This window comes from Ursus arctos, unplaced genomic scaffold (genome assembly GCF_023065955.2).
Source record: "Ursus arctos isolate Adak ecotype North America unplaced genomic scaffold, UrsArc2.0 scaffold_4, whole genome shotgun sequence".
NCBI lineage: Eukaryota > Metazoa > Chordata > Mammalia > Carnivora > Ursidae > Ursus > Ursus arctos.
In genome coordinates this window covers 92,867,312-92,895,125 of record NW_026623056.1, presented here as the reverse complement: position 1 = coordinate 92,895,125, position 27,814 = coordinate 92,867,312, and the positions used below count along the sequence as shown (strand labels likewise).

At 60.0% G+C, this 27,814-nt stretch overlaps 1 protein-coding gene across 1 annotated transcript; it reads left to right on the top strand.

Moving 5' to 3' along the window:
- On the top strand, window positions 1-26,984 carry DNMT3L (DNA methyltransferase 3 like). Its single transcript, XM_044384776.3, has 17 exons — window positions 1-92; window positions 176-297; window positions 530-669; window positions 4,446-4,585; window positions 5,596-5,758; window positions 8,132-8,275; window positions 9,745-9,922; window positions 10,144-10,185; window positions 11,086-11,165; window positions 11,245-11,357; window positions 12,194-12,365; window positions 15,652-15,739; window positions 16,831-16,919; window positions 19,309-19,384; window positions 19,993-20,132; window positions 24,163-24,248; window positions 26,505-26,984. Exons 1-17 carry the CDS (start codon window positions 1-3, stop codon window positions 26,668-26,670), a joined length of 2,031 nt encoding a protein of 676 aa, XP_044240711.2. The 3' UTR covers window positions 26,671-26,984.
- The last annotated feature ends 830 nt before the right edge of the window (window positions 26,985-27,814 follow it).

The following is a 27,814-nucleotide window of genomic DNA, read 5'->3' as shown; positions in this document are numbered from 1 at the left end:
ATGGGAAGCAGGCGGGCACTGAGTTTGGGTTTCGGCTGTGTGAATGTCCAGCCATCCCAGCACCGTGTCTTGGAAAGGCGGTGCTTTCTCTGGTGCGTGGCTTTTGTTCCTTTGTTAGAGACCAGCTGTCCTCAGGCAGGAGGGCCTGTCTCTGGCTGTCCCCTCTGTTCCCCAGGTCCGCCTATCTGCCCCCGCACCCGAGCCTCACCGTCCAGATGACTGCGGCGTATTATTCCTACATCGGGCTGTGGGTGCCCTCTGCACACGTGTGCATCCCGCCAAATGCTGCACCTTCCGGTGGGGAGGGGACCTCCCTGTGGCTCCCCACCACCTCAGCCCCTCCCTGGCATTCCACACCCGGGACCAAGGTCAAGGTTGGGCCTCTGTCAGGAGAAGGAGCCAGGAGATCTGAGGGCCCCCACCTTTACGGGCTCCGACTACCTCCGCTCAGTCGCCGGCGTGCGTGTGGGTTTCTGGGGGCTTAGAGAGCAGGGCCCCTCACGTCCCCTCTGCATCTTCCCTCTGCCAGGCCAGCATCCAGTGCAGGACCTTCCCGTCCCACCACGGCCCTCGGTGGCCTCTGCGAGGCCTTCTACCCAGAGCCGAGGGGTTGGTGGTGGGGCACCAGGACAGCACCCCCTCTGGACCTCGGCCCTGGACGTGGACCTGGTCAGCAGCAGGGCACTAGCGGAGCTCCCACGACTGAGGGGTTAAAGCAAGCCACAGAAGCACGGAAGGAGAAACACTGCACACCGAACAAAGAGGGGAGAGCACCTGGGGCTGCTGGGGTCTTGGGAGGGGCTTCCCATGGAGAGCCCCACTCGGCGAGGAGGTGACAGACAGCAGGGATGGCAGGACCGGGAGTGCCTGAGCTTTGGGGGCAGAGAGACCTGACCACCAGGCAGGAACCAATGGAGCTGGCGCAGGAGGCCCCGGAAACACGTGTCACCCCGGGACACAGGGTTCTCAGGGCTGCACTGCCTTCCTGACATCGTCCCTCAGGGGCAGACTCTCCTTCCCCTCTGGTGGCCAGTGGGCAGCTCCAGGTACCAGAAGGGAGCCTCAGTGTCCTTGGTCACCCTTCCTCTGAACCCCAGCTCAACCATCGGCCCCCTGTCCTCGGGCCCTGAAGAACCAGCCCCCGGCCCACCTGACCGCAGGCTGCAGCCCCGCCCAGCCTCTGCCAGGGCCCGCCCCGGAGCCGGGTCGAGCCACGTTTATTGAGTGGACAAGAGGAGGAGCGTCCCCGCTGGCCAGGGACAGGGGGCGGGGTGCCAGCCTGGGAAATGCTGATGGCCCAGCACTGGGGGGAGCGAGACCCTTGGTGAGGGAGGGGACAGGACACTTGACAGCATGAGTGTGGAAAACACACCGAGAGTTTTTCTGCCCTGAACCAGCATCCCCAGCCTCCTCCTGCCAGCCCTGCACCCCCCCGGGCAGACCCTGGCCCCTTGCTGGTCCTGCCGGCTGTGTGGTGGCGGCGGAGACCCTGAGCCACGACAGGTTGGGGAAGCATGCACTGAGACCAGTGTTCTCTGGGGACACGGCTCCTAGAGCGCATGGTGGGGCTGACTTGTCCCTACCCGCCCCTGTCCTGGGAGCCTGAAGAGAACCGAAGATAGATGTGACCTGCTTCGTGGTTGGAGGGGGGAGGGGCGGCCCCTGCCGAGGCTGCGTGAGGACCAAGGAATGGAAACCACCCAAGTGTCCCTCGAGGGAAGCAGGTTAGAGGCCAGATAGAGCATCGCAAGGGCGACAGAAAGGCCAGCAGGGGAGCCGGGGCTGTGAGCGGGGACCTGCCCTGAGAGTATTAACCGCTATAGCTGGCCACGCGGTGTGTGTGGGGTGACTCAGTTATTGTGGAGAAAAACAAGAGAAGAAGAAAGAAAGCCTGGACATCCGGAAGGGCCCACAGGCCCCGTGAGCCCCAAGCCAGGGCAGGGTTTTCTGTACCATCAATACGCTTCAATACGGCTGGGGCTTTGTAATATGCACTTACATTCTGAAATAAAATATATTTTGTTTCATCAGCAAAAAAATAAAAAACAAAACAAAATAAAATAAAAATAGAAAATACTGAAAAATTTTTTTTAGATTTTTTTAAAAATAAAAAATAAAAGGTAGTGGAAAATACAACACCAAACAAAACATCAAATAATTAGAAACAAAGGTAAGAAATCTCCGGCACCCATTTTTTTATAAAGAAGAAAGAAACAGGGGCACCCGGGTGGCTCAGTCAGCTAAGTGTCTGCCTTTGGCTCAGGTCATGATCTCAGGGTCCTGGGATCCAGTCCTTCATTGGGCTCCCTGCTCAGCGGGGAGTCTGCTTCTCCCTCTGCCTGCTGCTCCCCCTGCTGTGCCCACACGTGCTCTCTCTGTCAAATAAATCAGTAAAATCTTTTTTTTTTAAAGAAGAAAGAAGCAGAAAGATACACCCTGTTCCTAGACTTCATTTCTTAATTGTATTTTAAAAAGTCCATTCTTCCTTAATCGGGGAGGCTTCAATCCAGTTGCTGCAGGGGTTTTAGAACTTGACTCCGACATTCTTGGGAACGATGACGGCACCAGCACGAGACCCTCTTGAAGACTGCGGTGCCTCATGTATGGAACATAAGAAATCGCAGGAAGATGGTAGGAGAAGGAAGGGAAGAAGGAATCGGGGGTACACAGAAGGGGGAATGAACCATGAGAGACAATGGACTCTGGGAAACAAACAGGTCCTCAGAGGGGAGGGGGTGGGGGGACGGGCTAGGCCGGTGATGGGTAGTAAGGAGGGCACGTATTGCACGGAGCCCTGGGTGTTATACGCAAGTAATGAATCATGGAACACTACCTCAAAAACTACAGATGTGCTGTACGGTGACTAACATAACATAATAAGAAAGAAAAAAAAGACTGTGGCGCGACCTGGACACCTGCACGGTTATAAAGCCACCAGGAGCTCGGGGGCTGGTGCCACCTTAGTCGCTCGTGGGCTGGGATGCAAGCCCGCAGCGCGACCCTCACACATCTGAGGACTGATGACGCAGCATCACTCATTCACTCATTCATTTGTGCAACTGAATGGATGGATTCCTCATAGCCGGTCTTGAGACAAAGGGCAAATCATTTGCAAAAATCATGCCAAACACCAAAACATTCTGATTAAAGATGTAAGTTGAAAAAATGAAACACAGCAGAGATAGAGATGAATGTCTTTATCCTGTTGGGGGGAACAGGAAATTTTAAAGTACGATAGGAAAAGTGGAAATCCTGAAGGAAAGGCCACGAGATCTGACTTAACATGCAGGGCGGTCACAAATAGCGCAGAACGAAGATGCTCGTAGCCCCCAGGAGAACGTTTGCCGCGTCCGTAGGAGGATGGTGGAAGAGTCGGCATCTTCCGTATAGAGGGCGCTCTCAAATCAGTAAGAACAGGACAAACAGTCAAGAGTGAAAAGACAGAGCAGAGGGGCTGGTTTTCCCGGCGGGTGTCCCCAGCCCAGCGGGTGGGGACTTGAGCGCCACGCCCTGGGCACCGTGCACTGGGGCCTTCTGAACACCCGACGCGCACACGCACCGGGCGCGGATCGCAGAGCAGCTGCCTCCCGCCGGGCGCCCGTAGACGAGCGCTAAGGGGAGTGTGTCTGTATGGTGCAGGCTGGCAGAGCGTTGGCAGAGCGCGTCCAGCACAGGCGGCCCGCAGCCCCATGCCCCGAGGCTCCCCTGCCGCAGCTCTGGGTGGGGTGCTGTTGGGAAAGGACGCCCTTCTGGGGCTGGTGTCTCGGAATCCATCCAGAGGCGGGGAGCAGGCGGCAGTCCCCCATCCCAGCCAGGAGAGGGGGTTGTCTGGCCATGCTTGTGGGCGGCATGTGCTTACCGGCTTGGATGGGCATCTTGTCCTTTCCAGGCAGGTCACAGAGTGGCCTTGTCTGGGCTCTTCGGCGTCCAGCAGGAGCACAGGCAACCCAGCTGTGAGGCCTGGACGGCTCTCAGGAGTCAGGGACCTCCTCCTCTCTCCTCTCTGCTTCTGTCGCTGAAAGTCTGCGCCCAGCGTTGCTTGTCCCCGGCCCCCGGCGAGCCAGCAGTTTCACCCCATCTTCGGGAGCCCGGTCACAGGGAGCCTTGGGAGGGTCTGGTGGTCAGATTGGCCGAGGACATGCTGTGTGCCCGTCCTCTGCTTGGGGCTTCATGATGCATTTTAGTCTCTGGGAAGTCCTACAGGAAGTGTGCCTGGCCCTTAACATGCTTAGCAAGGAACGTCCTCCTCCCAGCACGTTTTTAGACACTGCACGTGAAAGCGTGCTCGCGGAGCCTCGGTTTGGGAAACCAGGCCCAGACCCGGCAGAAGACGGATTACAGCCTCTCTCCCCACGACCCTGTCATCCAGGGAGGGCACCAAGGTGTGAAGGCCATGAGCTCCCGTGGCCTGGGCGCTGTCTCCGTCTCTTCTGACTGATCTACAGGCGGCCAGGAGCCCCCACCTGATATCTGGAGACAAGGAAAAAGGACCCGAACCCCAGCCCCCAGATGGACACTCGTGCTTGGTCACTTCCCGAATGTGTGGTGGTACCTGGTGTCTGCCCCTGGCCAACATGCTCTCCAGGTGGGGCCCATCACGGCCCCGGCTGCCAGGCCCCCTCTCTGCTTCGTTTGCCTGAGAACCCTCTCCAGTTGCCTGGCGTGGGACCCCCAGCCTCTCCTGCTCTTCCTGGGGCCACTGCAGAAACACAGGAGAGCAGGAGGGCTGACGTGGGGTGGGGTGTCTCTCCCCAGTCCCAGGACACTAGCATCCAACCTGTTTGGCACCCTGGCTCCCAGGGTGGGATCCCCTCAGCTACACATGACCACCCCCCAATCCCAGCTGGGCTGAGGGCCACCCAGAATCTGGAGGACGCCCTCGGGCCCAAAGCACCTGAACCCCCACCCCCAGATCGAGCTGTGGGTGACCCTGTCAGGCCGGAAGAGGGAGTTAGCAGCCACCTGAGAGCGACCTCCAGGCCAGGTGGGACTTATCCCATGCCCACTGTGGCTCTGAGGCTGTGGGGACTCCTGCAAAGGCTGTCATGTTTGAACTGTGCACAATCCCACCCTGCGGATGTCCTGGCCACGGGAGGGCAGGGGATCAGGCGGCCTGGTCTGGGGTGGGCAGGGCTGGGGTTCAGGCAGGGATGAGGCTGGGTGCATGGTCGGGGCTCAGCGAGTAATTCCCGTGGAGGAGGAGAAAGCCTATTTTAGGCCCTGCCCTTTGCTCCCACAAGGGACTCTCCATGAGTGTGATCTTAGGCTTCCTGGGGTTTCCGTGGGTGAGAACAGGTGTCCAGAGATCCCCACAGGCCCAGCACCCACAACCAGCAGAGCCAGCCTGCGTATCTCAGGGTCTGATCTTGGGGGTGGCCTTAGACTGAGCTGGTCACCAAGAGGCCAGCTCCTCTGAGGCCTGTCTCCAGACCACCAGGGCACCCCCTCTCTGTGCCCCTCTCCAGATAGCTGCAGCAGGGTGCCAGGGACCCCAAGACTGACAGCAAGGCCCCCACATGGGAGCATCCTGTGGTCACACCACTGCTTGTCCACTCACCCTGTGCAGAACCTTCTGTGAGCCTCTGCCCCACACAGTGAGGACCGACTGCTCCTGCCCCCCAGGCTGCTCTTCCCACTGTATGGGCCCAACAGTGAGAATACCGTGCCTTCCGTGGAGCTGGAACGGCCCCTGGAGCCCCACAAGGAGTCTGGCGTCCTCCAGACTCCAGGAAGAACGTGGATGGGCCAGGGGGCTCAGGTGTGACACAGGGGTCAGGCGGCCCCAGTTGCTCCTGGTCCCTGTGATGATTTTCACGCTGGCACCCTTGCTAAAAACAAAACCAAACTAAATAAGAAGAGGGGAAACCAGCAAAGACAGTTTTCACTACAAAAAAATGAAATTTGAAATTAAAAAAATTGGGGGCACTTGGCTGGCTCAGTTGGTTAAGGGTCTGACTCTTGGTTTCAGCTCAGGTCGTGATCTCAGGGTCGTGGGATCGAGCCCCGCGTCAGGCGTGCCTCAGCCAGAAGTCTGCTTGAGGTTCCCTCTCTCCCTGTCCCTCTGCCCCTCCTGCTTGTGCTCTCGCACGCTCTCTCTAAAATAAACAAATCTTTAAAAAAATTTAAAAATTAAAAATAAACTATTTTAGAATAAATATTTAGAAGTCTATCTTAAATACCCTGTGCCCATGTAAATAGTATTCTTATAATGTCCGTGTTACCAGAACGATCTACAGGCTTGGTGCAATCCCTGGCAAAGCTCCGATGGCATTTTTCACGGAAATAGAACAAACCGTCCCAAAACCTGTATGGAACCACGAAGGACCCCAAAGGGCCAAAGCAATCTGCAGGAAGAAGAGCAAAGATGGAGATGTCAAACTTCCCGATTTCAAACTGCATCACAGCTGTAATACTTAGAATGGCGTGGTTGCTGCATAAAGACAGACACAGGTCAGCAGACAGACAGACAACGGAGAGCCCAGCAATAAACCCACGCGTGCAGGGCCAAGTAATTTATGACAAAGGAGCCAAGAATATAAAATGGGAAAAGGATGGTCTCTTCTATCAACGGTGCTGGGAAAGCTGGACAGCCGCATGCAAAGAACTAAACCAGACGGCTTTCTTACACCACACACACAAATAAACTCAAAATGGCTTTAAGACTTGAACGTTAAGACCTGAAACCATAAAACTCCAAATTTGTCAATTCTATATCGGATAAGGTGTCAATATTCAAAATACATGAAGGACACGTACGACTCAATAGCAATAAAACAAGCGATCCTAGTAAAAGACGGGCAGCAGGTCTGAATAGAACCTTTTCCAAAGAGGACCTGCAGCTGTCCGACAGACACATGAAAAGATGGTCAATATCAGTAATCAGGGAGATGCAGAACCAAACCGCAGTGAGGTCACCTCACGCCTGCCAGCACGGCTAGACTCAAAACCGGAAATGCCATGTTGGCGAGGATGCGGAGAAAGGGGAGCCCTCGTGCCCTGCTGGCGGGACTGCAAGCTGGTGCAGCCACTCTGGAAAACATAGGAAGGCACCTTGAGACGTTAAACGTAGAGCTCCCCGAGGACCCAGCAATCCCACTTCTGGGCATTTATCCAAAGAAAACGAAATCACTGATTCAAGAATCTTTCTGCACCCCCACCCCATTCAGTGCAGCACCACGCGCAACAGGCAAGACATGGGAACAACCTAAGTGTCCGTGGACGCATGGACAGAGAAAGCATTGTCTGTGTGCACAGTGGACGATTGGTCACCGTAGGGAATCTTGCCGTTTGCAACAACATGGATGGACCTGGAGGACATCATGCTAAGTGAAATCAGTCAAACAGAGAAAGACAAACACCACATGACCTCTCTTCTTTTTATTTTATCTTTATTTAAATTCAATTAATTAACAGATAGTGTATTATGAGTTTCAGAGGCAGAGCTCAGTGATTCATCAGTTGCATATAACACCCAGTGCTCATCACATCACGTGCCCTCCTTCGTGCCCATCCCCCAGCTACCCTGTCCCCCCCCCAGCAGTCCTCAGTTTCCTATGATTAAGAGTGTCTTATGGTTTGTCTCCCTCTCTGATTTCATCTTGTTTTATTTTCCCTCCCTTCCCCTGTGTTCCTCTGTTTTGTTTCTTAAATTCCACATAGGAGTGAGATCATATGATAACTGTCTTCCCCATATGACCTCTCTTATACGTGACCCCACCCCCCCGCACTCAGAGCTACAGAGAGCAGCGTGGCAGTTGCCACAGGTAGAAAGTGAGGGGTGAGGGGTGACAAAATGGGGGGAGGTCGTCTAAAGACACGAACTTCCAGTTACAAAATAAGCAAGTCGTGAGAACGTACGCACAGCATGGGACTGTAGTTAATAATACTGCATTATTAAAAAATCATAGTTTCGGAACAGGTTTGTGTTTACAGGCAATTTGCAGAGCTGGGAGGACCGGATGCCTGTAAACCCCACAGCTTCCCCGTTCTCAGCATCTTGTTGTTGATGTCCACCCCGCCGGTGGCAGCTTTGTTACAAGGGATGGAGCACCTCTGACATGTAGTTTCCCAAACAAGCCACAGCGAACTCACATGCCCTTCGTTTTCCCTAACGCCCCTTTCGTGTCCCAAGATCCCACGGGACACTTCACTGGCAGGCCTCCTTGGGCTCATCTTGGCTGTGACCGTGTCCTGGACTTTCTTAGCCTTTGACGACCTTGGCAACTTTGAGAACTCCGGGCAGGATCTGGCAGAGTCCCCCTACTGGAATCTTCCGGTGATTTTCTCATGGGTCGAGAGGTAGGGCTCATGGGTTGTGGGGAGGAAGACCGCAGAGGGGGAGTGCCCTCCTTGTCACTGTTGAAGTCAGCCTTGTTCGCCCAGCAGAGGCGGGGGCCTGTCAGGTTTCCCATGGCAGAATCACTCCCCCCCACTCTGCACTTTTCGCAGGGAAGTCACAGGCCCCCACCCAAGCTGGGAGAAAGGGAGTTATGACCCCCTCCCCTGCTATCTCCCCAACATCTCCCAGCCCTATAACTGTCTTGAGGCTGGGTCCCGGCAAGTGGTCCTCTGCCTCCTACTCAAGCCCTCTCGGAGTCCCCAGCAGGGCCCAGATGGGCCCCCCTCCAACCATGGCCCCCCGCCAGCTGCCCCTGGGCCCATCCCACCAGCAGTAAATGCCCCCTGGCTCCTTTTTCCTCACCCCCACTCTGGAAGCCACCCCCAGCTACCTAAGCCCGCACAGAACTCCCGCACCCTGACCTCCTGCCCTCCCTGCTGGAGCCCCGCCCCGTCTCCACCCCACCCAGAGCACTGAGCTCCTAAGCCCCGCCCCCAGCACCCCTCCCCGCCCAGCTCCCTATCTCCTCATCCTGCCCTAGTCCCCCCAACTCCGCCTCCAACTCACCGCCCCCTTACTGAATCCTCCTCACCCCACACCCTAAACCCCCTCATAGAAGTGGGCTCTTAATCCCACCCACCCTGAGGGCTCTCCCCCCTCCCCCACTGAACTCCCTAATGCCCCACCCAGCATGAGCCCCCCCCAGCCCTTCACCCTTCCACCCAACACCCCCCGGCAGTGAGGGCTTCCTCGCCCCTCCCCCTCCCCTTCCCGCCCCCGCACGTCACGCGGGAACCCTGCGCACCCCCTGCGCACCCCCCACCCCAGTGCTCTTCTGCGGGTCTACACTTTTGGCCCCCAGTTCTTCCACCCCACGCATCTCCTACTGGTTTCTGGGAAGCCCCTTGTCCGGGTTTCATGGCCCTCTCACCCACGGGGACCCTGAGTGTGGAGACCCTGGACCGCTCAGACCCTGACCCGCTGGACGAGGGGCCCTGGCAGGCCACCTGTGAAATCCGTGAGCCCTTTCTACTTCTCCCGGCCTCCTGCACTTGCAGTGTCATCTGGGGACAGCACAGGCTGGGGTCTGGGGGACACTGTGGGAGGAGAGAGCATGGGGGTGTCGGAGGGACTCACAGCCATGGGTGGACCTGGGCCCCTCCACCCCACCTAAGGTCTCTTGCCCTCCCCTTTGTGGAAAGAAGCCCACCGACCCGGCACTGTGGCAGAGGCCCTGGGCGGGGAGGGACATGCCACAGGGAACACACCGAGCCTCCTGGCGAGACTGGCACTCAGCACAGGTTGTCCTGGCCCTGGATGCTGGGTCAGGAGGGGCAGGGGTCACCATACGAGGTGGGTGGGGCCCAAGCTGGGTGGTCGGGTGCATTCCCCGTGCTGGGAGCCAGGGTTCCCAGGCAGAGGCTCACTGGCCATTGTCTCCCTCTGTTCATACCCATCCTATCTCCTGGTGGGGTCTCTGTGTGGTTGTCCCAGTCCTGGAGCCGGACGAAGAGCACAGCACGGATGTCATCCTGGTGGGCTCCAGCGACCTGTCAGCACCGGCCTCCCCCGGGCCCCGCAGAGGTGAGGGCTCATTCGAGTACTGGGTCCATCACTTAGGATGCCAGCCCCAGGCCTGGGCCATGTCTAAGGTCCCAGGCCTCTGGAATATTCACACTCCTCGGCAAGGGCATGAAGCCCCCCCCCCAGCTCCTGTGACGTCAGGTCACCCTGTGACGCTTGGCCATGTTTACATGAGAGGAAGGCAGGAGAGGGAAGAGTCCCCTTCTTGTTTCCTTTTCCAGATCTTGCCTATGAAGTCAAGGTTAACCAGAGAGACATAGAAGGTGAGCCCTGGCCCGGGAAGGGGGGGTCAGCCGCTCTCACCAGCCCTGCTCGGCCTTACGCAGCCTCCTGGCCCCGGAGAAGGCCCCGGAGAAGGCTGCTGTGGGGTCCCTGCTTGTCTCCCCGCACCCACCCCAGTGTCCCCGAGGCTTCACTTTAGTATCTCCCAGGACAGTCACAGAGTTACACAACCTTCACCACAGTCTAATTTTAGGACCTTTTCATCACCCAAAAAGAAACCCGGGCCCCACCCCGGCCACCGCCTCCCCTTTTCAGCATTAAGCAACCTGCTGTTTTTCTGTGGATTTGTCTGTTCTCCATCCCTTGCGTTTCCATATGCATTTTTTAAGGATTCATTTATTTGAGAGAGAGAGAATGAGTGCAGGGAGGGGTGAGGGGGGCGGGGGGAGGGGCGGAGAGAAGGAGAGAGACTCTGAAGTGGACTCCGCCCCCCCAGCACAGAGCCCGAGGTGGAGCTCGGCCCAGGACTCTGAGACCGTGACCCGACCCAAGTCAAAATCAAGAGTCGGTCACTTACCCAAAAGAGCCACCCAGGCACCCCTCATCTGCCCCAGTTTATCAATGTTTGCAAAAAAACCCAAAAAACCCTAAACCTGAAAAGCCGTCTGGGATTTTGAGGGGGGTCTGTAGACCAGCCGGGGAGCCCTGGCGCTGTCACCAGGCTCAGTCTTCTGACCCGGGAACAGGAGATCCCGAGATACCTTCCCCTTTGCTTTGATCCTTCGTGTTTCCCCGCCACGTTCTGTCACGCTCCGTTCTGTCGCGCTCCGTTCTGTCGCGCTCCGTTCTGTCGCGGGTCTTGCCCTTCTGCTGTTGCGTCCCTGGCTGAGTCTGCGTCTGTTTGCGGCGGCCCGACTCCTGGTGCGCGTGGGACACGTCAGACGTGTGCATCTGCTGCGGGAGCCTCCGGGTGCACACGCAGCACCCTCTGTTTGAGGGGGGCATGTGCGCTCCGTGCAAGGTGAGCAGGGCGCTGAGGGGTGGCTAGCTGGAGGCCTCGGGGCAGAGGGGGTGCCAGCCTGGCTCTGCCCCTCGCCAAGGACAAGTTTCTGGACTGTCTCTTCCTGTATGACGACGACGGGTACCAGTCCTACTGCTCCATCTGCTGTGCGGGAGAGACGCTGCTCATCTGCGAAAACCCCGACTGCACCCGGTGGGACCAGGGGCGCTGGCCCGGCCCGGCGGGGGGGGGGGGGGCACCGCGGGGGAGGGCTCTGTGGGGGGGGGCCATGGGGGGGGCTGGGGGCTGGGGGTCAGTACAGGCAAAGGAGCCCCTGCCCACCATCTAGGGCTCCCCCAGCCTCTGGGTGCCTCAGCCCACAGTGTGGGGGGATTTCCCCCCAAAGATGATTTCTATTTCCACCCCCAGTATTTTGGTTGGTGTGGAGCCTTGACATGGGGGAGGTGGGCCGTCAGAAGATTTGCGTTCCTGATTTTTCTCTGTATTATTGTCGGGGCCAAAGCATGTGGCTGTCTCAGTCATGAGCGGGGGAAGTGACGCAAAGCCCGCTCCCCGGGGGCTGGCGGTCAGGGCCGGGCCACACAGGGCAGCCTGAACTCCAGCTGTGGTCCTCTCCCTCCGTCTCTCTGGGCCATCATTGTACTTCCGTCTCCCTCCTCTCCAGACCTGCTCCCCTGCTGGTCTCCTTGCACTGGAGCTTGGCGGGACACCCTAATGCCCACAGGCTCCGCAGGTGGGGGAAGACCGGAGGCTTAGCGGATTCTTTGGAATCTGTCTTTGCCTGCAAATCTCCCCCCACCTCGCTGCCTTCTGCAAATGCTCCTTCCTGTCGCTCTAGGTCCCTAAGAGGGACTAGCATCCCGCTTCCCAGGTGACAGCTCACCCTCACCCCTGCCCCAGGCGGGGTGAGTCTTTTCCCCGCGAGCTTGAGAGTGGCTTCCATCTCTCACTACGAACGGAGCAGTCTCTCCGCTGCCTGGTGGCCGACGGAACGCCACCGCGGTGACTGTGACTCTGTTTGACTCTAGATGCTACTGCTTCGAGTGTGTGGACACCCTGGTCGGCCCCGGAACCTCGGGGAAAGCTCAGGCCCTGAGTAACTGGGTGTGCTTCCTGTGCCTGCCCTTCCCCCGCAGCGGGCTCCTGCAGAGACGGAGGAAGTGGCGCGGCTGCCTGAAGGCCTTCTGTGACCGGGAGTCGGTGAGGGGCGGGGGAGGGCGGGGGAGGGCGGCTGGGCTTCCAGGACCCAGGATGGGCGGGCGAGGCACTGGGGCGCTGACTGTCCGCTTCCTCTGCTACCGGTTGCAGACCAGCCTGATGCTCTGATAGCTGATGATGCAACTAAGGCTTTTCCGCAAATGCGCTTGCCTCATTTTCCCCTCTGAGGGCACGCTCCTCCAGACGGTCTGGTTCTGGAAAATGACCGTGGTCTGGCAGCCAGGCCTGAGGCATTTGCCGCAGGTGGGAGCGGGGCTCAGCAGAGGTGTGCCCCCACGTCCAGCAAAGGGGAGGCAGTGGGCACAGATGGGGCACGGCCGCGGGACCTCTGCAGGGTAGAGGCCAGGAGCGTGAGCTAGGCAGGAGCCACGGGTTCATCACGGGGCTGAGCTACGCCCTCCAAGTCCTAACCCGGGGAACCTGTGAATGCGGCCCAGGTGGGAGCTGGGGTCTTTGCCCCGAGGTTTAGCTTTGGAGAGTGGGAGCACCTGTAAGGCAATGACAGGTGTCAGAGGAGCGAGGAGAGGGATGGAGACGCCCAGAGGGCAGCCGGCAACACGACCGCTGGAGAGAGGTCGGCCGGCTGTCTGCAAGCCAAGGAGCCCCAGGACTGCAGGCAGGCACAGGGACGCTGGGCAAGGCAGGAACACCCTCCCTCAGAGTCCCAGAGGGAGCCCGGCCGCCGCGTCTGCACTGGGGACTTCTGGCCTCCAGAGTAACCCTCCAGAGGGGTTGTCAGCCGCAGTTTCTGTCCGGTGTGGCGGCGGGCCCAGGAAGCGAAGACAGAGTGGTCGCCCTGGCTGAGCAAACAGGGACAGCAAGGGACCTGTACCCTGGCAGAACCCGGAGCCCCCTCCGCCTCTCAGGCTCCCCTCCCTCTCAGCCTCCCACTCCCCCTCAGCCTCCAGCTCCCCCCAGCCCCCAACTCCCCTCAGCCTCCAGCTCCCCTCAGCCTCCCTCTCCCCCTCAGCCTCCAACTCCCCTCAGCCTCCAGCTCCCCCCAGCCTCCCTCTCCCCCTCAGCCTCCAACTCCCCCCAGCCTCCCTCTCCCCCTCAGCCTCCAACTCCCCCCAGCCTCTCTCTCCCCCTCAGCCTCCAACTCCCCTCAGCCTCCAGCTCCCCCAGCCTCCCGCTCCCCTCAGCCTCCAGCTACCCTCAGCCTCCAGCTCCCCCAGCCTCCCACTCCCCTCAGCCTCCCACTCTGCCCAGCCTCCAATTCCCCCCAGCCTCCCTCTCCCCCTCAGCCTCCCACTCCCCTCAGCCTCCAGCTCCCCTCAGCCTCCCGCTCCCCTCAGCCTCCAGCTCCCCTCAGCCTCCCGCTCCCCTCAGCCTCCAGCTCCCCCAGCCTCCAGCTCCCCTCAGCCTCCCACTCTGCCCAGCCTCCAATTCCCCTCAGCCTCCCTCTTCCCCTCAGCCTCCCTCTTCCCCTCAGCCTCCAACTCCCCTCAGCCTCCAGCTCCCCTCAGCCTCCAGCTCCCCTCAGCCTCCAGCTCCCCTCAGCCTCCAGCTCCCCCTCAGCCTCCCGCTCCCCTTCAGCCTCCCGCTCCCCTCAGCCTCCCGCTCCCCCCAGCCTCCAACTCCCCCCAGCCTCCCTCTCCCCCTCAGCCTCCAGCTCCCCTCAGCCTCCAGCTCCCCCAGCCTCCCTCTCCCCCTCAGCCTCCCGCTCCCCTCAGCCTCCCGCTCCCCTCAGCCTCCAGCTCCCCTCAGCCTCCAGCTCCCCTCAGCCTCCAGCTCCCCCTCAGCCTCCCGCTCCCCTTCAGCCTCCCGCTCCCCTCAGCCTCCCTCTCCCCCTCAGCCTCCAGCTCCCCTCAGCCTCCAGCTCCCCCAGCCTCCCTCTCCCCCTCAGCCTCCAGCTCCCCCAGCCTCCCTCTCCCCCTCAGCCTCCCGCTCCCCTCAGCCTCCAGCTCCCCTCAGCCTCCAGCTCCCCTCAGCCTCCAGCTTCCCTCAGCCTCCCGCTCCCCCTCAGCCTCCTGCTCCCCCCAGCCTCCTGCTCCTTCTGGAGCTTAAGCAGAGTCTTCCCCTCACCCAGCAAGATTGGGGGGGGGGCTGCTGTGTGGTGGAGGCAGGTGGGGTGAGAGGGCTGCCCGCTGCCCTCCCAGCATCTCACTGGCGGGGCTGGGGTGCCAGCAGGTGTGCTGACCCTGGGGTGCCTCCCCACCTCCACGTGCTTGCCTCTCTCTGGGGCGTGCTGGGCTGTCCACACTGCACGGCCTTGCTGGCCACCTGGGCACAGGCGTGGGCCCGGCTTCTGCCTGGCAGGGGCCGGGAGCCTGGACAGCTTCTGCCCTGTGGCCGATGTGCCTTTATGGTGCATTTTGGAAAAGGAGGTGCATGGGATCCTCAGAGAACTTTTTCCAGCTCCACCTGTGGACGCCATCCCAGTGTAGACAGACGCCCTGCTCACCAGCTGCAGGAAGTTTCCCTCAGAAAGGAAATGAAGTTGCTGTTCGGAAGTGCTGTTCATGCCCAGTGCTGGGTGGGGGGCAGATAGAAGGCGCTCTCCACCACCACCACCACCCCACCCCCCACCCCCCGCTGCTGCAGCACGGACCTAGACGTGCCATGCCTGCCCCCAGGGTCCATCAGAGTGGCACCTGTGCTGGGCCCGCTGCCCTCCTCACGCCCACCTCCGAACTCGCCAGCTCCCCAGCCATCGGCTCCAGCCATAGGCAGACTCTTCCCCACGTGGCTCGGGGTCTCTTGCTCAGGCCTGGTCTCTGCCCAGCGGTGGCTCGATGCCCTGTTTGTGGGAGGCCAGGCACCCCCATGTGCATCCTCCTGGGGGCAGGAGCTCTGCGGTGCTTGGTTCATAAGCGGGCATCCTAGAAGGTGGTGGAAGTCCTCCACGGTCTCTCCGGTCCTTTGTCCTCAGCTGGGAGCTCTCAGGGCTGCCAGGCGGCTCAGACCACACCGAGAGCCCACATGGGGAAGGCCAGGAGTCGGGGAATCCCATTGCTATACCTATTCAAGTTCCCCCGAGAAATCCAGAGGAAATGCTTCCTCTCGGGATAGAATTTTCTTCCTCTGCAATCAGGAAAAGCCCCTTGCACCTGCCTTTCCGGTGCTCGGTGCTCGAGATGACCCGGTGGCGGTCAGGGCTGGAGGCCTCAGCCTGGGGGGTCGCGTGGGCAGGGCAGCCAGCCTGCTGTGAAGACGCGTTCAGGGGGGTCTCCCTCGTCCGGAAATGCCTCTGCTGGACCAGAAAGAATTTTCCTGGTGCCTCACGGGCTCTGCAACCAAGTCACGGTGAGAACTGTGTTTTTCATAGGAGAATCCCCTGGAGACATATAAAACGGTGCCCGTGTGGAAGAGAGAGCCAGTCCGGGTGCTGTCCCTCTTTGGGGACATCAGGAGAGGTGAGTGTAGTGAGGACTGGGGGTCTTGCCCTGTGGACAAGTCCCTGAGGGCCACAGCGGCAGGCAGGCAGGAAGGAAGGGTGAGGGCAGGAGCAGCTGGAGCTCACTCCTTTGGAAGAGCCGCCTTGGAGAGAACATGCAGGAAGCAAGTGTGGGTGTGAAATGCCATCAAGTGAGGCCATGGGGCCGGGCCTTCCTCCTCCAGCGGCAGACCAGGCCCGCGGCCACCAAACACCAAAGTCCACTCCGGACACGGCCACACGCCTGACTGCCGCACAGGGCTCCCCAACCCGTCTTCTATCCAGACCTCCCAGCTTGCCCAGGCCAGCGGGTGATGGTGATGCGCTCCAGCCTCGCCTGGGTGTCCTGCCCCTGCCCCCCCGGGTGTCCTGCCCCTGCCCACCGGCCCTGCACTGACCCCCGCCTGCTGGTGCCTTTGGAAATCCTATGGATTCTTCAGGGCCCAGCAGACATAAGAAGAATCCGTGAGAACACGTCTTAGTCTCTGGCCAAACGGAATCAGGGGATGTCTCCATTTCTGGCCTTGCGCAGTGTGGTCACGGCAGCCTCACGGACACCTGTGCTGTGGACCAGGCGCCTGCGACACGCAGAGCGGCCTGCCTCCCAGCAAAGGAGCCAGGAGTCACGGCCCCAGGCCATCCCGCCCGGACGGTGCAGCCCTTGGTCTAATTTGTAATAAGATCCTTTCTGGACTCATCTTCCACCGCAGGCCAGGCCGAGGGCTCTGTGAGGCTGTGCCCAGGGCTCCTGCAGCCATGCCCACGTGTCCCACAGCCTGGCTGGGTGACATCAGCCTCCACCCCACGGCCTGGCGCATTTCCTAACCCAGAGCCTGACACCACGGCCCCAGAAGGCCTGGTTTTGCAACAAATTCCTTGACTTTCTTAAATCAATACGCGGTGGAGTTGGCTTGCTTGGTGTGTAACCTCACAAATCGCTTCATCCTTGGGCCCTGTCACCTGGTTAAACGGAGGGAGTTTGCTCATGTTTTCTGGTCAGTCGTTGGCCGTTTCATTCTGCGGGGGTCAAACGTGGGCCCTTCTGTGCCCTCCTCCTGTCTCCCCATGCAGAGCTCGTGAGTTTGGGCTTCTTGGAGAATGGTTCTGCCCCGGGACGACTGAAGCACTTGGACGATGTCACAGATGTCGTGCGGAGGGACGTAAGTATTGCCCTGTGCCTCCAGGAGCGCGGGTGTGCTGAAGACCCCGGGGGCCCAGGAGCCAGGGCACCCGGGGGCGGGGAGCCTTGCAGGGATGCACCCCGCAGGCAGTGGGAGAGAGGGGAGGGCTGTTTTTGTGTCCCGCACGTTGGCAGCGCAGAGCAGAGCCGTGGGCCCAACTTCCCGGCTGAGGGGTTGAAATCCAAGGGGCCACTCCCAACACTGGGGACAGTGCTGCCCAGACAGCGGGCTTAACTCCCGCCCTCCCTCCCAAAGAACGTCTTGAACCGAACAGCCAGTCACTGTTTGGGGGCATCCTCCGAACACAGCGACGGAATGTTCCCGGTCCCTCAAAGGCTGTTTCCTGCTGGCCCAGACAGTGGCCTTGGAGGAAGTACCTCAAGATGACTCAGCAGGACCCAGCTGGGCCAGGAGCCCCTTGCAGCCGACAGGAAGGGCTGGGAAGCTGCCTCCGCTGGCCCTGGGGCAGGAGGACCTGGTCTGTGGGTCTGTGCCAGCAGGAGAGGGGATGGGAGCCCATCGTCCATGGGCAGAGGGTCTGGGGCCGGGAGAGCTGGCCGTTGAAGGGGGCGGCTGGCCACAGGAGGGGCCCATGGGGGGGTTCTGCTCCACCCTGCCTCACCGCTCTGCTCCCCGTCAGGCCAGGGAGCCCATGGTCCGAGGGGCTAACTGTCCTCTCTGGCCGTGCCTGGGGAAGCCCCTCAGCCTCGTCCCGCCCCGGGCCCCCCTGTGCTGAAGCCAGCACACATCTCTTCCTGGGATGGGGCACACCCGAACCCCACACCCTTCGACTTCATTACCATGGGCCTCATCCAAGACCCCACATCTGCCCTCACCCCGGCCCTTTAGACAAGCCACCGTGGGGCATTCTGGAGGCTGCCCCTCTGTGATTCTCATCCCAGACCCCCAGGGCCAAGTCCTCGCTCACAGGCTAAGACAGGGTGTGGAACAGGACGGGGGCGTCTCCCTGCCCGTTAGCCGTGGCTCCCAGATGCCTGCCTTCCCTAGTGAAGCCTGCGGTCAGTAGCAAGGCGCCTGCCTTCTATGGCAAGCCTGTGGCCTCTGGCATCGAGTCACGGGACACCCAGGACCAACAGCGATGTGAGGCATCATTTTTGGTAGTAATTCCTGTTTGATAGTAATACCTGTTACAGCAACGCGGCTCGCGTGTGCGTGGCGTCACTCAGCCCCCACACCGCCCTCCGACCTCGCTTCCTTTCACGAGGCCTGTGACTGGCTGTACGGTTCAGTTCGCAGCCCCTCCTGGAGATGGGGAGCTGCTGTCCCCACCTGCTCCCGCCTGTGGGTTCCCAGGCGAGTTAAAGTGAACTCCTGTGGGTTTCTGTTCCAGGCTGGAGGGGAGGGGCCGGCAGGAGGCTGGGGGGGGGGGACTGGGAGTTCTCGCTTAGACTCGGTCTTTCTCCGTGCGCGGCTTCGCTGTACCGGGTTCCGGGGGGTCAGCGGCTGACCGTTGCATTGCTCGTCTGGGACTGTCAGCCCGCACTCGGAGCCTGGCGCCCCTTATCCCCTCTCCTCTGTCCGACACCCCTGCCATCCCTGGCTCCAGTCAGTCAGCCAGGCCAGCACCCAGCACCCAGACGCCCCCAGGGGCACCCTTGGCGTTATTAGCCCTCGGGGACACGGGGACCGGCTGGAGGAGGCGCGCGGGCCCTTGTTCGGGGGACGGCCCAGGAGGCAGGCGCTGTCCGAAAACCAGGGTCCAGTATCTGGGTCTCTCCTTAATTTCTTTTTTTCTTTAGTAGAATGACAGGGGCTAGAACTGTCATGAGCGGGATCCCTCAGGCCCCGGAGAGGGGCTCGTGGGTCCCTTTGTGTTGAAGTGCATCCTTCTGTTGTCCCCTCAGGCGTGAGCGGTGGGGGTGGATTTTGTCTTTTTCCATGGGCCTGCAGTGACCGGCTTACTGCTGCTGATGGCCGGCAGGGAGGGGGGTGGCCCAGCGGTTGCTTCTGGCTGCCCGCTGTCACGTCAGGGGCACACACAAAATCCATGTGAGTCCCAGAGGGTCACTGTGCCGACCTTCCCAGGGGCGGTTCTGTAAGGCACGGAGGGGTCAGCTCAGACCCCAAGCGCCCTATGGAGGGCCAGCCTCCCCTCAGAGACAGATGACAGAGGCTGGCCTCCGCATGTCCCGAGGCCAGTGGCAAGAGAGAACTACAGCAGTGGGTCTGACCTGACGGACCTCACTGCCCTGCTGGGGCCCTGGGGGGGGGGGAGTTCAGCCTCATCATGAGCCACCTGCTGGACACACCAGGTACCCGCTGCTGTGGGGACACGTGGCCCCTGTGAGCCTGTGGCAGGACAGGGCTGTCCCCGTGCTGCCATCGGCAGTGTGTCTGTCTCCTGCAGGTGGAAGGATGGGGCCCGTTCGACCTCGTGTACGGCTCCACACCCCCCATCGGCCATGCCTGTGACCACCCTCCGGGTAAGAGACTGCAGCCTGCCCACCTTCCCGGGCCCTCTCGTCCCCACACCCTCGTGCATCCTGAGGGACAGTGGCACTCGCCAGCTGTCTGCATTCTTAGAAACAGCTGTCCTCAGGCCTCGCTGGCACGAGTAGCCTGTCTGCTCGGTGAGTACGGTTTGGCGGGTTTGACCCACGGGAAGCCACGCCGCCTCCAGGAGCAGGGGGATCCGTCACCCTGGAAGCTGCCTGGCCCCCCACCTGCTGTGCTCCGTGTTCTTGTCGCAGGTGCTCTGCATGGACAGATGCGTGGGAGGACACGCACAGGCACGTTGCCCGTGGGCTTCTCTCGCCCTGCGTTGTTTTAAGTGCCTCTGTCCCTTCCTAATGCGGGGCGTTGGGTGAGGCTGGGGACTGTGCTCGGGGCCACACTGACCCTGGGGCCTTGAGGCTCAGTCGCTCTGGCGGGGACAGGCCTGCCCTGGGGAGCAGGTGGGGGCCCAGGGCCAGGCCAGCCACACCAGAGTGGCCCTCCCGCAGGCACCCCTGCCCCCCCAGCCCCTCAGGCTCCCCCCTCCGCCGTGTCCCCTCACCGGGCACCTCCCAGACACACCTGCCCCCCCCCCCAGTGTGGTACCTGTTCCAGTTCCACCGCATCCTGCAGTACGCGAGGCCCAGGCCAGGCAGCCGGCAGCCCTTCTTCTGGATGTTCGTGGACAATCTGCTGCTGAGCCAAGACGACCAGACGGCAGCCACCCGCTTCCTGGAGGTACGTGCAGCGCCGCGCTCTGGGCGCCCATCGGTGGCCTCCCCGGGACAAGCCAGCGGCTCTTGGCCCCACCCCGGAGCCCCCTCTTCTCGGGCTCACAAGGGACCGCTGTACTCCTGAGGCACAGACCCTGTAGGTGGCCTTGGAGGGCGTCCCCTGCACATGGTTCCTGCACTTCAGACATGCCACCGTGGCGCTCCCGTTTGTGCAGGGGAACGTCTCCGTACACAGCGCACGCGGGCACACACCACACACATGTGCACACGGCACACACAAGCGCATAATCTCACGTGACTCACATGCACTCACCCTCTGGCTCACCGACAGCCGTGGGTTTTCTCTCCACCCTCCTGAATGCTGACCCTAGAGCAGCGTCCCGGGGCCTGGTGCCCCCCTCTCAGGACGTCTCCCCCACGCTCACAGCAGAAAGACTCCTGGCGGCTGGACCCTGTCCCCCTCGCCCAGTTACCTGGTTACCTCGGGGAGGCTTTATGCAAAGACGAGCAAATCTGGCGAGGCCGCTGGGCTGTGCAGCTGGCTTTCTCCGCAGAGCCCTCGCCTCCGAAACCCTGCCGCTGCAGGACCTCCGGGCGTGCTCGGTGAGGTTTTACTGTGTATGGCCGCAAACACCGTGTTCCATGTGTTCCCCGTTGATGGGTTTTGGGGTGTTGTAGTCTTGCAGTGGGACAAACAGGACGGCGACACAGGGCGTGTGTGGGGACATCTGCGGGTTGGGCCCCAGGAGGGACATTGCTGGGCCAAATTCTGTCATCCTCGTAGCCGCGTCCACCTCCCCTGTGGGGGTGGGCTGTCCTGGCCCCCAACCCCCTGCAGGGGACACGGGCCTGCGGGGTACACACTCTCCCGTGCAGTGCTGCCACACTGGGGCCTGGGTCCCAGCGAGGTTTCTCCAGCTGTGGCATTGGGACCTTCCGTTTTGCCCTCTGACTGGTTTGGGTGTGGACACGACACACTGTGGGTTTCTGTGCTGCCTCACTGAGTCACCCTGCAGATTAGAGTAGTTTCCAGTCGATTCGATTCGATTTTCTCGGTATTTGAGCTGGCCCCCTGCGAAGAGCGGTCGTCTTCTCTTCCAGTCTTACTCCTGAGATACCCAGCTCTTGGCTCGTGGTGCAGGCACCTGTCAGACAGTGTCAGATCACAGCGTTGACAGGACACCCCGTCCCTGTCTGCCTGTCACAGAAATGTGGCCAGTGCCTCCCTGCACAGCTAATGGTGGCTCTTAGGCTGGGGGTGATCGATTTCACTATGCTAAGGAACTTTCCAGAAGTTTCCAGGATTTCCATGTTCTCGAGTAATCTCGTCAAGAATAGTTGTTGGCTTCTGTCAAACGTTCTTTTTTAAGTCTGTGGAAATAATTAGGGTATTTTCCTCTTTAGATCTACGAAGAGGTTACGATATGCTGCCAGGGTTCCTAATAAGGAAGCAACCCCAGGTTCCTGGGGAAAATCCACTCAGCTGGGTGCATGGTTCTTTTCACGTCTTTCCAAATTCTGGTGAACGACGTTTCCTTTGGGATGCGCGGTGCGAGCAGCACGAGACAGCTGCTCCGTCCAGGTGTCCATGTGTAGGAGCCGGTATCAGTACACCCGCCTGGAGGGAATCGTGTGTAGTGATATTAACATCGCCCTGTCCACCGGGAACACAGACTGTTTCATCTGTGCTACTGTGGACGCCGGCGGAGTGGCCGGGGGTCTGCTGGCTTGCCTACAGTGATCGACGTCAGTTTACGTCGGAATGCCCGTGTTCCAGGTTGATACGTACCGTCGATTAAAGCGGTTCGAGACCCTTGAGACTATTGATGCCGGTTAGGTATTGAGGAATGGGCACCTGCTTTACGTCGTAATCTCTCTTCCGTAACTGCGCTATTTTTAAAGGAAGTGTTGTCAGCACTGCCCGTGTCACCCGGCCCCCCCGCCGGGTCGAGTAGTGGCAGTTAATAATCGTCAGAACTTGCTGGGGTTTCCATTTACCAAGCGGGCCTCTGCTCTGGGGTCCACAAGGGCCTGGACGGTAGTGGTTGATCTGTTTTTCCAACAGATAGTCCCGGGCACATGGGGTCGTTCATCCTCACGAGTGAATCCGACGTCCTTGCTTGCGCTGGGGCTTGGCCTCTCCGAGAGGTCGGAGCTGGATGCCGGCAGCGTCCAGACCATACAGGCGCACTGGCCACGACATTAGGGCCTCTGCTGACCGTTGGGCGGCCCCCTGCTGCTCCGGGCGGCGCCGTCCGAAAGGCCGAGGCCGAACGGGGCGAGCTTGCCTCTCACCATCGCTCCAGTCGGTCCCCGTCTCATCACCATCCCAGACGTCGCCATCCCGGGGTCGGGGTCCCACTCAGGCCCAGCAGAAGCCATAGCTGGGTGCACTTCCTTAGTGTCCCCCTTCCCTCTCTGCTGCTTATATTTCTATTCAGCCATCTCTATGGCTGCTTTTTCCGCCACATGCTGGTAGGTGTGGACTTGGTCAGAAAGAACATCAGTGACATGGGGCAGAGCTTCCGAGACCGCTGACCGGCCCACTGGGACCGTTCCTTTGCAGTGAGCAAAACCGTGGCTCTTCCCACCCAGGAACACCAACGTCAGGGTGAGGGTTTCCTCCTCGAAACAGAAAAGCTGTGTCCTGAATCCTGCCGGTGACGCCAATTATGTTCTGCCCGGAAGATTTACAACCGCCCGGTTTCAGCTTCCAAAAGGAAAGAAAACTTTATTGTAGAAACCCCATAGAAACAGAAGACGAAAGGCGTCTGCACGGAGATGAAAGTAACCAGAGGCAATAAACGAGAACAAGGCAAAGTCCCATCAGACCAGGAGCTTACAACACCCAACCTTATCAGCTGGGGAAGCCCCGCGGAGACACCCGGGGCCTTCCTGCGGCCGAGCCCTCCCACTGACCATCCCCATAAAGGCCGTATTTATGGGGCCAGTGACGGGGCCTGAGGTTAAACATTTGTTCACCTACATGCAGTTTGGAGGGAGCTGCGTTTCCACGTGCTCGCGTTTCTCTCTCGTCAAGGAGCCTGGGCTCTGTGTGTCTGCCTCCCCTCGGGGATTCCATCCTGGGGGGCCAGCCCCGCCTGGAGAAGGAGGGGACCTGACACAAGATTCGTAGCCCTTGGCGTCCGGAACAGAAGGGCCAGTTCTGACCTGGAGGCCAGGTCCTGTATTGTAAAGAACCAGGCTCCGGAGGTTATTCACGCAGCACGAGCCTCACCACCACCATTCCTCAGCCCGCGCATGCAGGTCCCGGTGGTGGGCTCTGCGGGACAGTCACAGAAACATCTGTCCATATAGAACGAGTGGCCATCGGGTGTCTCTCCCAGCCAGACGTCTGGATACAGGAGGAGGCTGGTGTGTCCACGGCGGTGGGACTCAAGAACGGTCCACATGGGACCCTTTCAGCCCCCTGAGTCCACGCAGGTGGAGTCAGCCTGTCTCCTCCTGGGTGTCAGGGACCAGATGGCTTCTTGCCTCGGTTTCTCCTTGATGCCCCCTTCCTTCCGTGGCTCCCCCTCCCCCCATTGGTGGAAAGTCTGTCTCCCTCCCACCCCCTCCCCATCTTTCCAGGTCCTTCTAGGGAGACTGAGACTCCAGGATCCAGGCACCAGGCAGCCCCCTTGTCTCCTGAGGCCCCGGTCCTTCAGAAAACTTGCTGTCTGCCAGCAAAGCCTCTTATCTTCCCGAAGCAAAACAATCTTGGCTCAAAGACCAAGGACGTCGTTATCCTTGAAGGGAATCCACATCTGAGCTGGAAGGGGTGGGGAATCCCTGCCCCTGTGACCCATGGGAATGAAAAAATGGAAAATCTGCTGGTTAAAAGTTTTACAATAAGATCTTAGCCTCTTTTCCTCATAAGGTCATGAAGGGAAACAGATGTGACACATTGGCACGGTTGCCCGAGACGCAGTCTGGGAAGACCGGAACCGGTGCCCACGGTGGCTGAGGCCCGCGGGCACCGTGGGGGGCACAGGTCGTCAGCCTGACCCCCAGCTGACGTTCCCATCCCTTAGGCCGACCCTGTGACCATCCAGGACGTCTGTGGCCGGGCCGTCCGGAACGCAGTGCACGTGTGGAGCAACATCCCAGCTGTGAGAAGGTGCCCGTGTGTTCCAGGACCCGGGAGCTGGGGCGGGGTGGCGGGGGGACGCTGGCCTAGCATCGGGCTCGCCAAAGGAACGCAAGTCTGAGAACACAGAGCCGTGCCCGGGCAGCCTCCGTGCCCAGCTCAGGGCCTTGTCTGGTGGCCTTTGGTCCAGCCCCCAAACCCGGCGTTCTCAAGGTCAGGAACGCCCGCTCCCACTTTGGGGACCTCTCCCCAGCTTCTCGTAGTAAGGCCGTTGGGGGTGCTCCCCTCGGGACTTGCAGCGCTTCCCCGAGTCCTGGGAAGAAAGTCCACACCCCAGACAGGTGTCACCTGGCCACCCCCAGCCTCCTGGAGCTCTGCCCTGCCCTACACACCCCCACACCTGTGCACTCACACTCACGCCCACCTGCTCACACTCACACCCACCCACTCACACTCACACCCACCTCACATTCATCCACACCCCCACACCTGCTCACACATTCATGCTTATCTGCTCACACTCACACCTGCTCACAGTCACACCCACCTGCTCACACACACCTGCTCACACATACATACGTACTCACACAACCAACCTGCTCACACGCATCCACACACTCACACCTGTGCACACGCAACTGCTCATCCTCACACACAACTCACAGTCCTCTGTTCACACTCATTCACACACCTGCTCATATGCTCACACTCACCTGTTCACACTCATTCTCACACACACTGTCACACTAACACGAGTTCACCCCCGATGCATTTCTGGGCTGTGCTGAACAACAGTCACTCAAACACGCCACGCCTTGGGCCGCCACACGTACCCCATCCCTGCTGCTGGAACATTCTTGGGACTGCTCCTTCTCACGAACGTCCCATCTGCCTCCCACCCCCCCACCACCCACAGCCCCTGCTCCCCCCAGGCCCACTCCTCTGGACAGCTTTCAGCTCCCAGGACACCCGCCCTCACTCTTCTGTCCTTACCCGCACACCGTGCCCCAGAGCGCCTGAGGACGCGGCCATCTCCCTCCCCACACCCCATGCCATGTGGAACCGACATTGATAGGATCTAAGCTAATTCATGCCTTCTCCTCCTGACAGCGAGTTTCTGGGACCTTCTACCCACCCAATTCCAGCACACCCCTAGCTTGTAGTGTGGCCGGTGCTCATGGCGGAGCCTGCCGAGGCTTGGCGCTCCAGGCCCCCACGCTGGCTCTGTGTTTGGGTGCAGCCAAAGAGAAGCCGCTTTCCAAATGTTGTTTTTGGAAGCCTTGAGCGTCAGGCCGCCTCTTCTCCCCTGCTCGCTCTCTCGCTGCCCTTCGCGCACTTCACCCACCCTGGGGGCGGCAGGCGTGGGCCTGGGGAGGTGGGCAGGTGCCCAGGGAAGCAGGGAGGCGCCTGGTTCCCAGAGATAAAGCTGGAAGCAGCATCTTCACATGGGCGTTTTCCCTCAGGTTCATGTTGTCTCAACGGAGAGGACAGCCTCGCACTCCCTGAAAGTGGGAGCACTTGGCCAAGACTGTGGGAAGTTGCCTCTGGACAGACAGCCACAGTCATCCCTCAGGCAGTAGGGCTGCCCCAGGGAAGCATTTGGGGAGGGGGCTCGGATGGGCACTGCGTGTTTCTGGCTTCCCGTTCATGGCTTTAATCCCCAAAGTAAACCCAGAAGTGCTCCCCGACTCCAGTGGGGTGCCTGGGAGCCCGAGATGGGGGGTGGATGCCAGCTGCCATGTTGGAAGCCGTGAGTCCCACCAGTTGCTTCAGATTGCAAGCCAGGTGGCCTGTGTCCTCCCCACCGGCAGACCCCACACAGGGCACCCAGCACAGGCAGCCGCAGGACCCTCGGGGGACGTGCTTGGTACCGTTCGGGTCTTGGGTACGGGAATTCTGTGGGAATGATATGCAGTGCAGCATAGCCCACCTTGCCCACTGAGTCCTGCCCTTTCTTCTGTGTGGGGTCCCTCTGCACTGGCTTCTTCACACGGGAAGCGGACCTGCCGAGCTGGGCCAGGGTCCCGGCTTCTCCCTGGGGGAAGCAGAAGGTATGGGCGCCATCTCTCCCCCTTCTGCCCAGGACTGCTTACCATCTACCACCCGCTGGAAGACTCGCAGATGGCTGAGGGCTTCTAAAGGTGCTCATCTCAGAGACCTCGGGGTTATCTGGTGGGCCTGGCACCACGACTGCCCGATGAGCCAGCCCCCCTATGCGCCCCACGCCGGCTCCCAGGGGCCCGTGTGGAGCTCGGGTGGTAATGCCCCTCCTTCTCTCCTTGGCAGCAGGCACGCCGCCCTGGCTTCCTGCGAGGAACTGTCGCTGCTGGCTCAGGACAGGCAGAGAACAAAGCCCCCCGCCCAGGGCCCAGCCCAGCTGGTGAAGAATTGTTTTCTCCCCCTGCGAGAATATTTCAAGTATTTTTCAACAGAACTCACTTCCTCTCTATAAATGATTTATTTTACTATGAAGATGAAAGACTTTTCCTAGAACCAGGCAACTTTCCTTACATTGTTTCTTTTTTCCTTTCTAAATTATTATTTTATTTGCTTGACTTTGGATTTCCCAAGGTTGCCACAGACGCGTCTTCCCTTTGGGTGTGGTGATGCAGGGTTCCGGCCCTACGGTGCCCTTTCTGGGGGGGGAGGGGGGTGAAGTTCCCAGCCCCTGACCGTGGACGCCACCCTAATGTTATGAAACATATTTGCTGCTGAAAATGTTTCTGTGTGCCGGTTGAGAAGTTAACAATATATTTATTGTAGTCGTTATGGGTCACATTCTCGCGTTTCTGTGTGTGAGGACAGCCTTTATCGTACCCTGTGTGACGTGGGAGTGTGTGGGAGGGAGATGAACAGGTCACATCGTCATAAGCGGGTGTGGCCCGTGCTCCCTGTGCGCACATGGCCACGCTGGCACGTGACCGCTGTTGGCCGTGAGAGAGACTGTAGCTGCACGAAATCACAGAACACCATACTTGGCAAGCAAGGGGAGCGCGGACTGAGCCGCCGCCAGACGCCAGATCCACTCGCGAGGCACGAGCCCGCCGGTGCCCCTTCTGCCGCAGGGACTTGCTTGCAGGAGGCAAGATTCCCGCTCACCCCGGGGCCCACCGCAGAGCTGGCTTCAAGTCACATGTAATGAATCCTAAAGGGATCTTTCCCAATGGGCCAGGGAACCCCCCGAGGGACGTGGATTCGACAGCTGACAGACACAGCTTGTCCTGGGCGTCCCAGCAGGGGCAAGGAGCCCCCAGGGCCCGTGCTGGCGCTGGTGGCAGTGTGCCCGCTTTGCAGAAGAAAAGTGGGGCTAAAATTGGACCTTCTGAAGATCTTTTTAAAAAATATCTTGAAGTAGAATATTCTTTGTAATGGTTAATTTTATGTTCTGACTTGGCTGGGCCATGGGGCCCAGACATTTGTTCAAATGTTATTCTGGATGTTTCCGTGAAGGTGTTTTTTGGGATGAGATTGATGTTTAAAGTGGCGGACTTTGAGTAGAGCAGATGACCTTCCCTCATGTGGGTGGGTGCTGTGGTCTGAAGGCCTGTGTTCCCCTCCCCCAAAGTTATATGTTGAAATCCTAACCCCCGGGATGG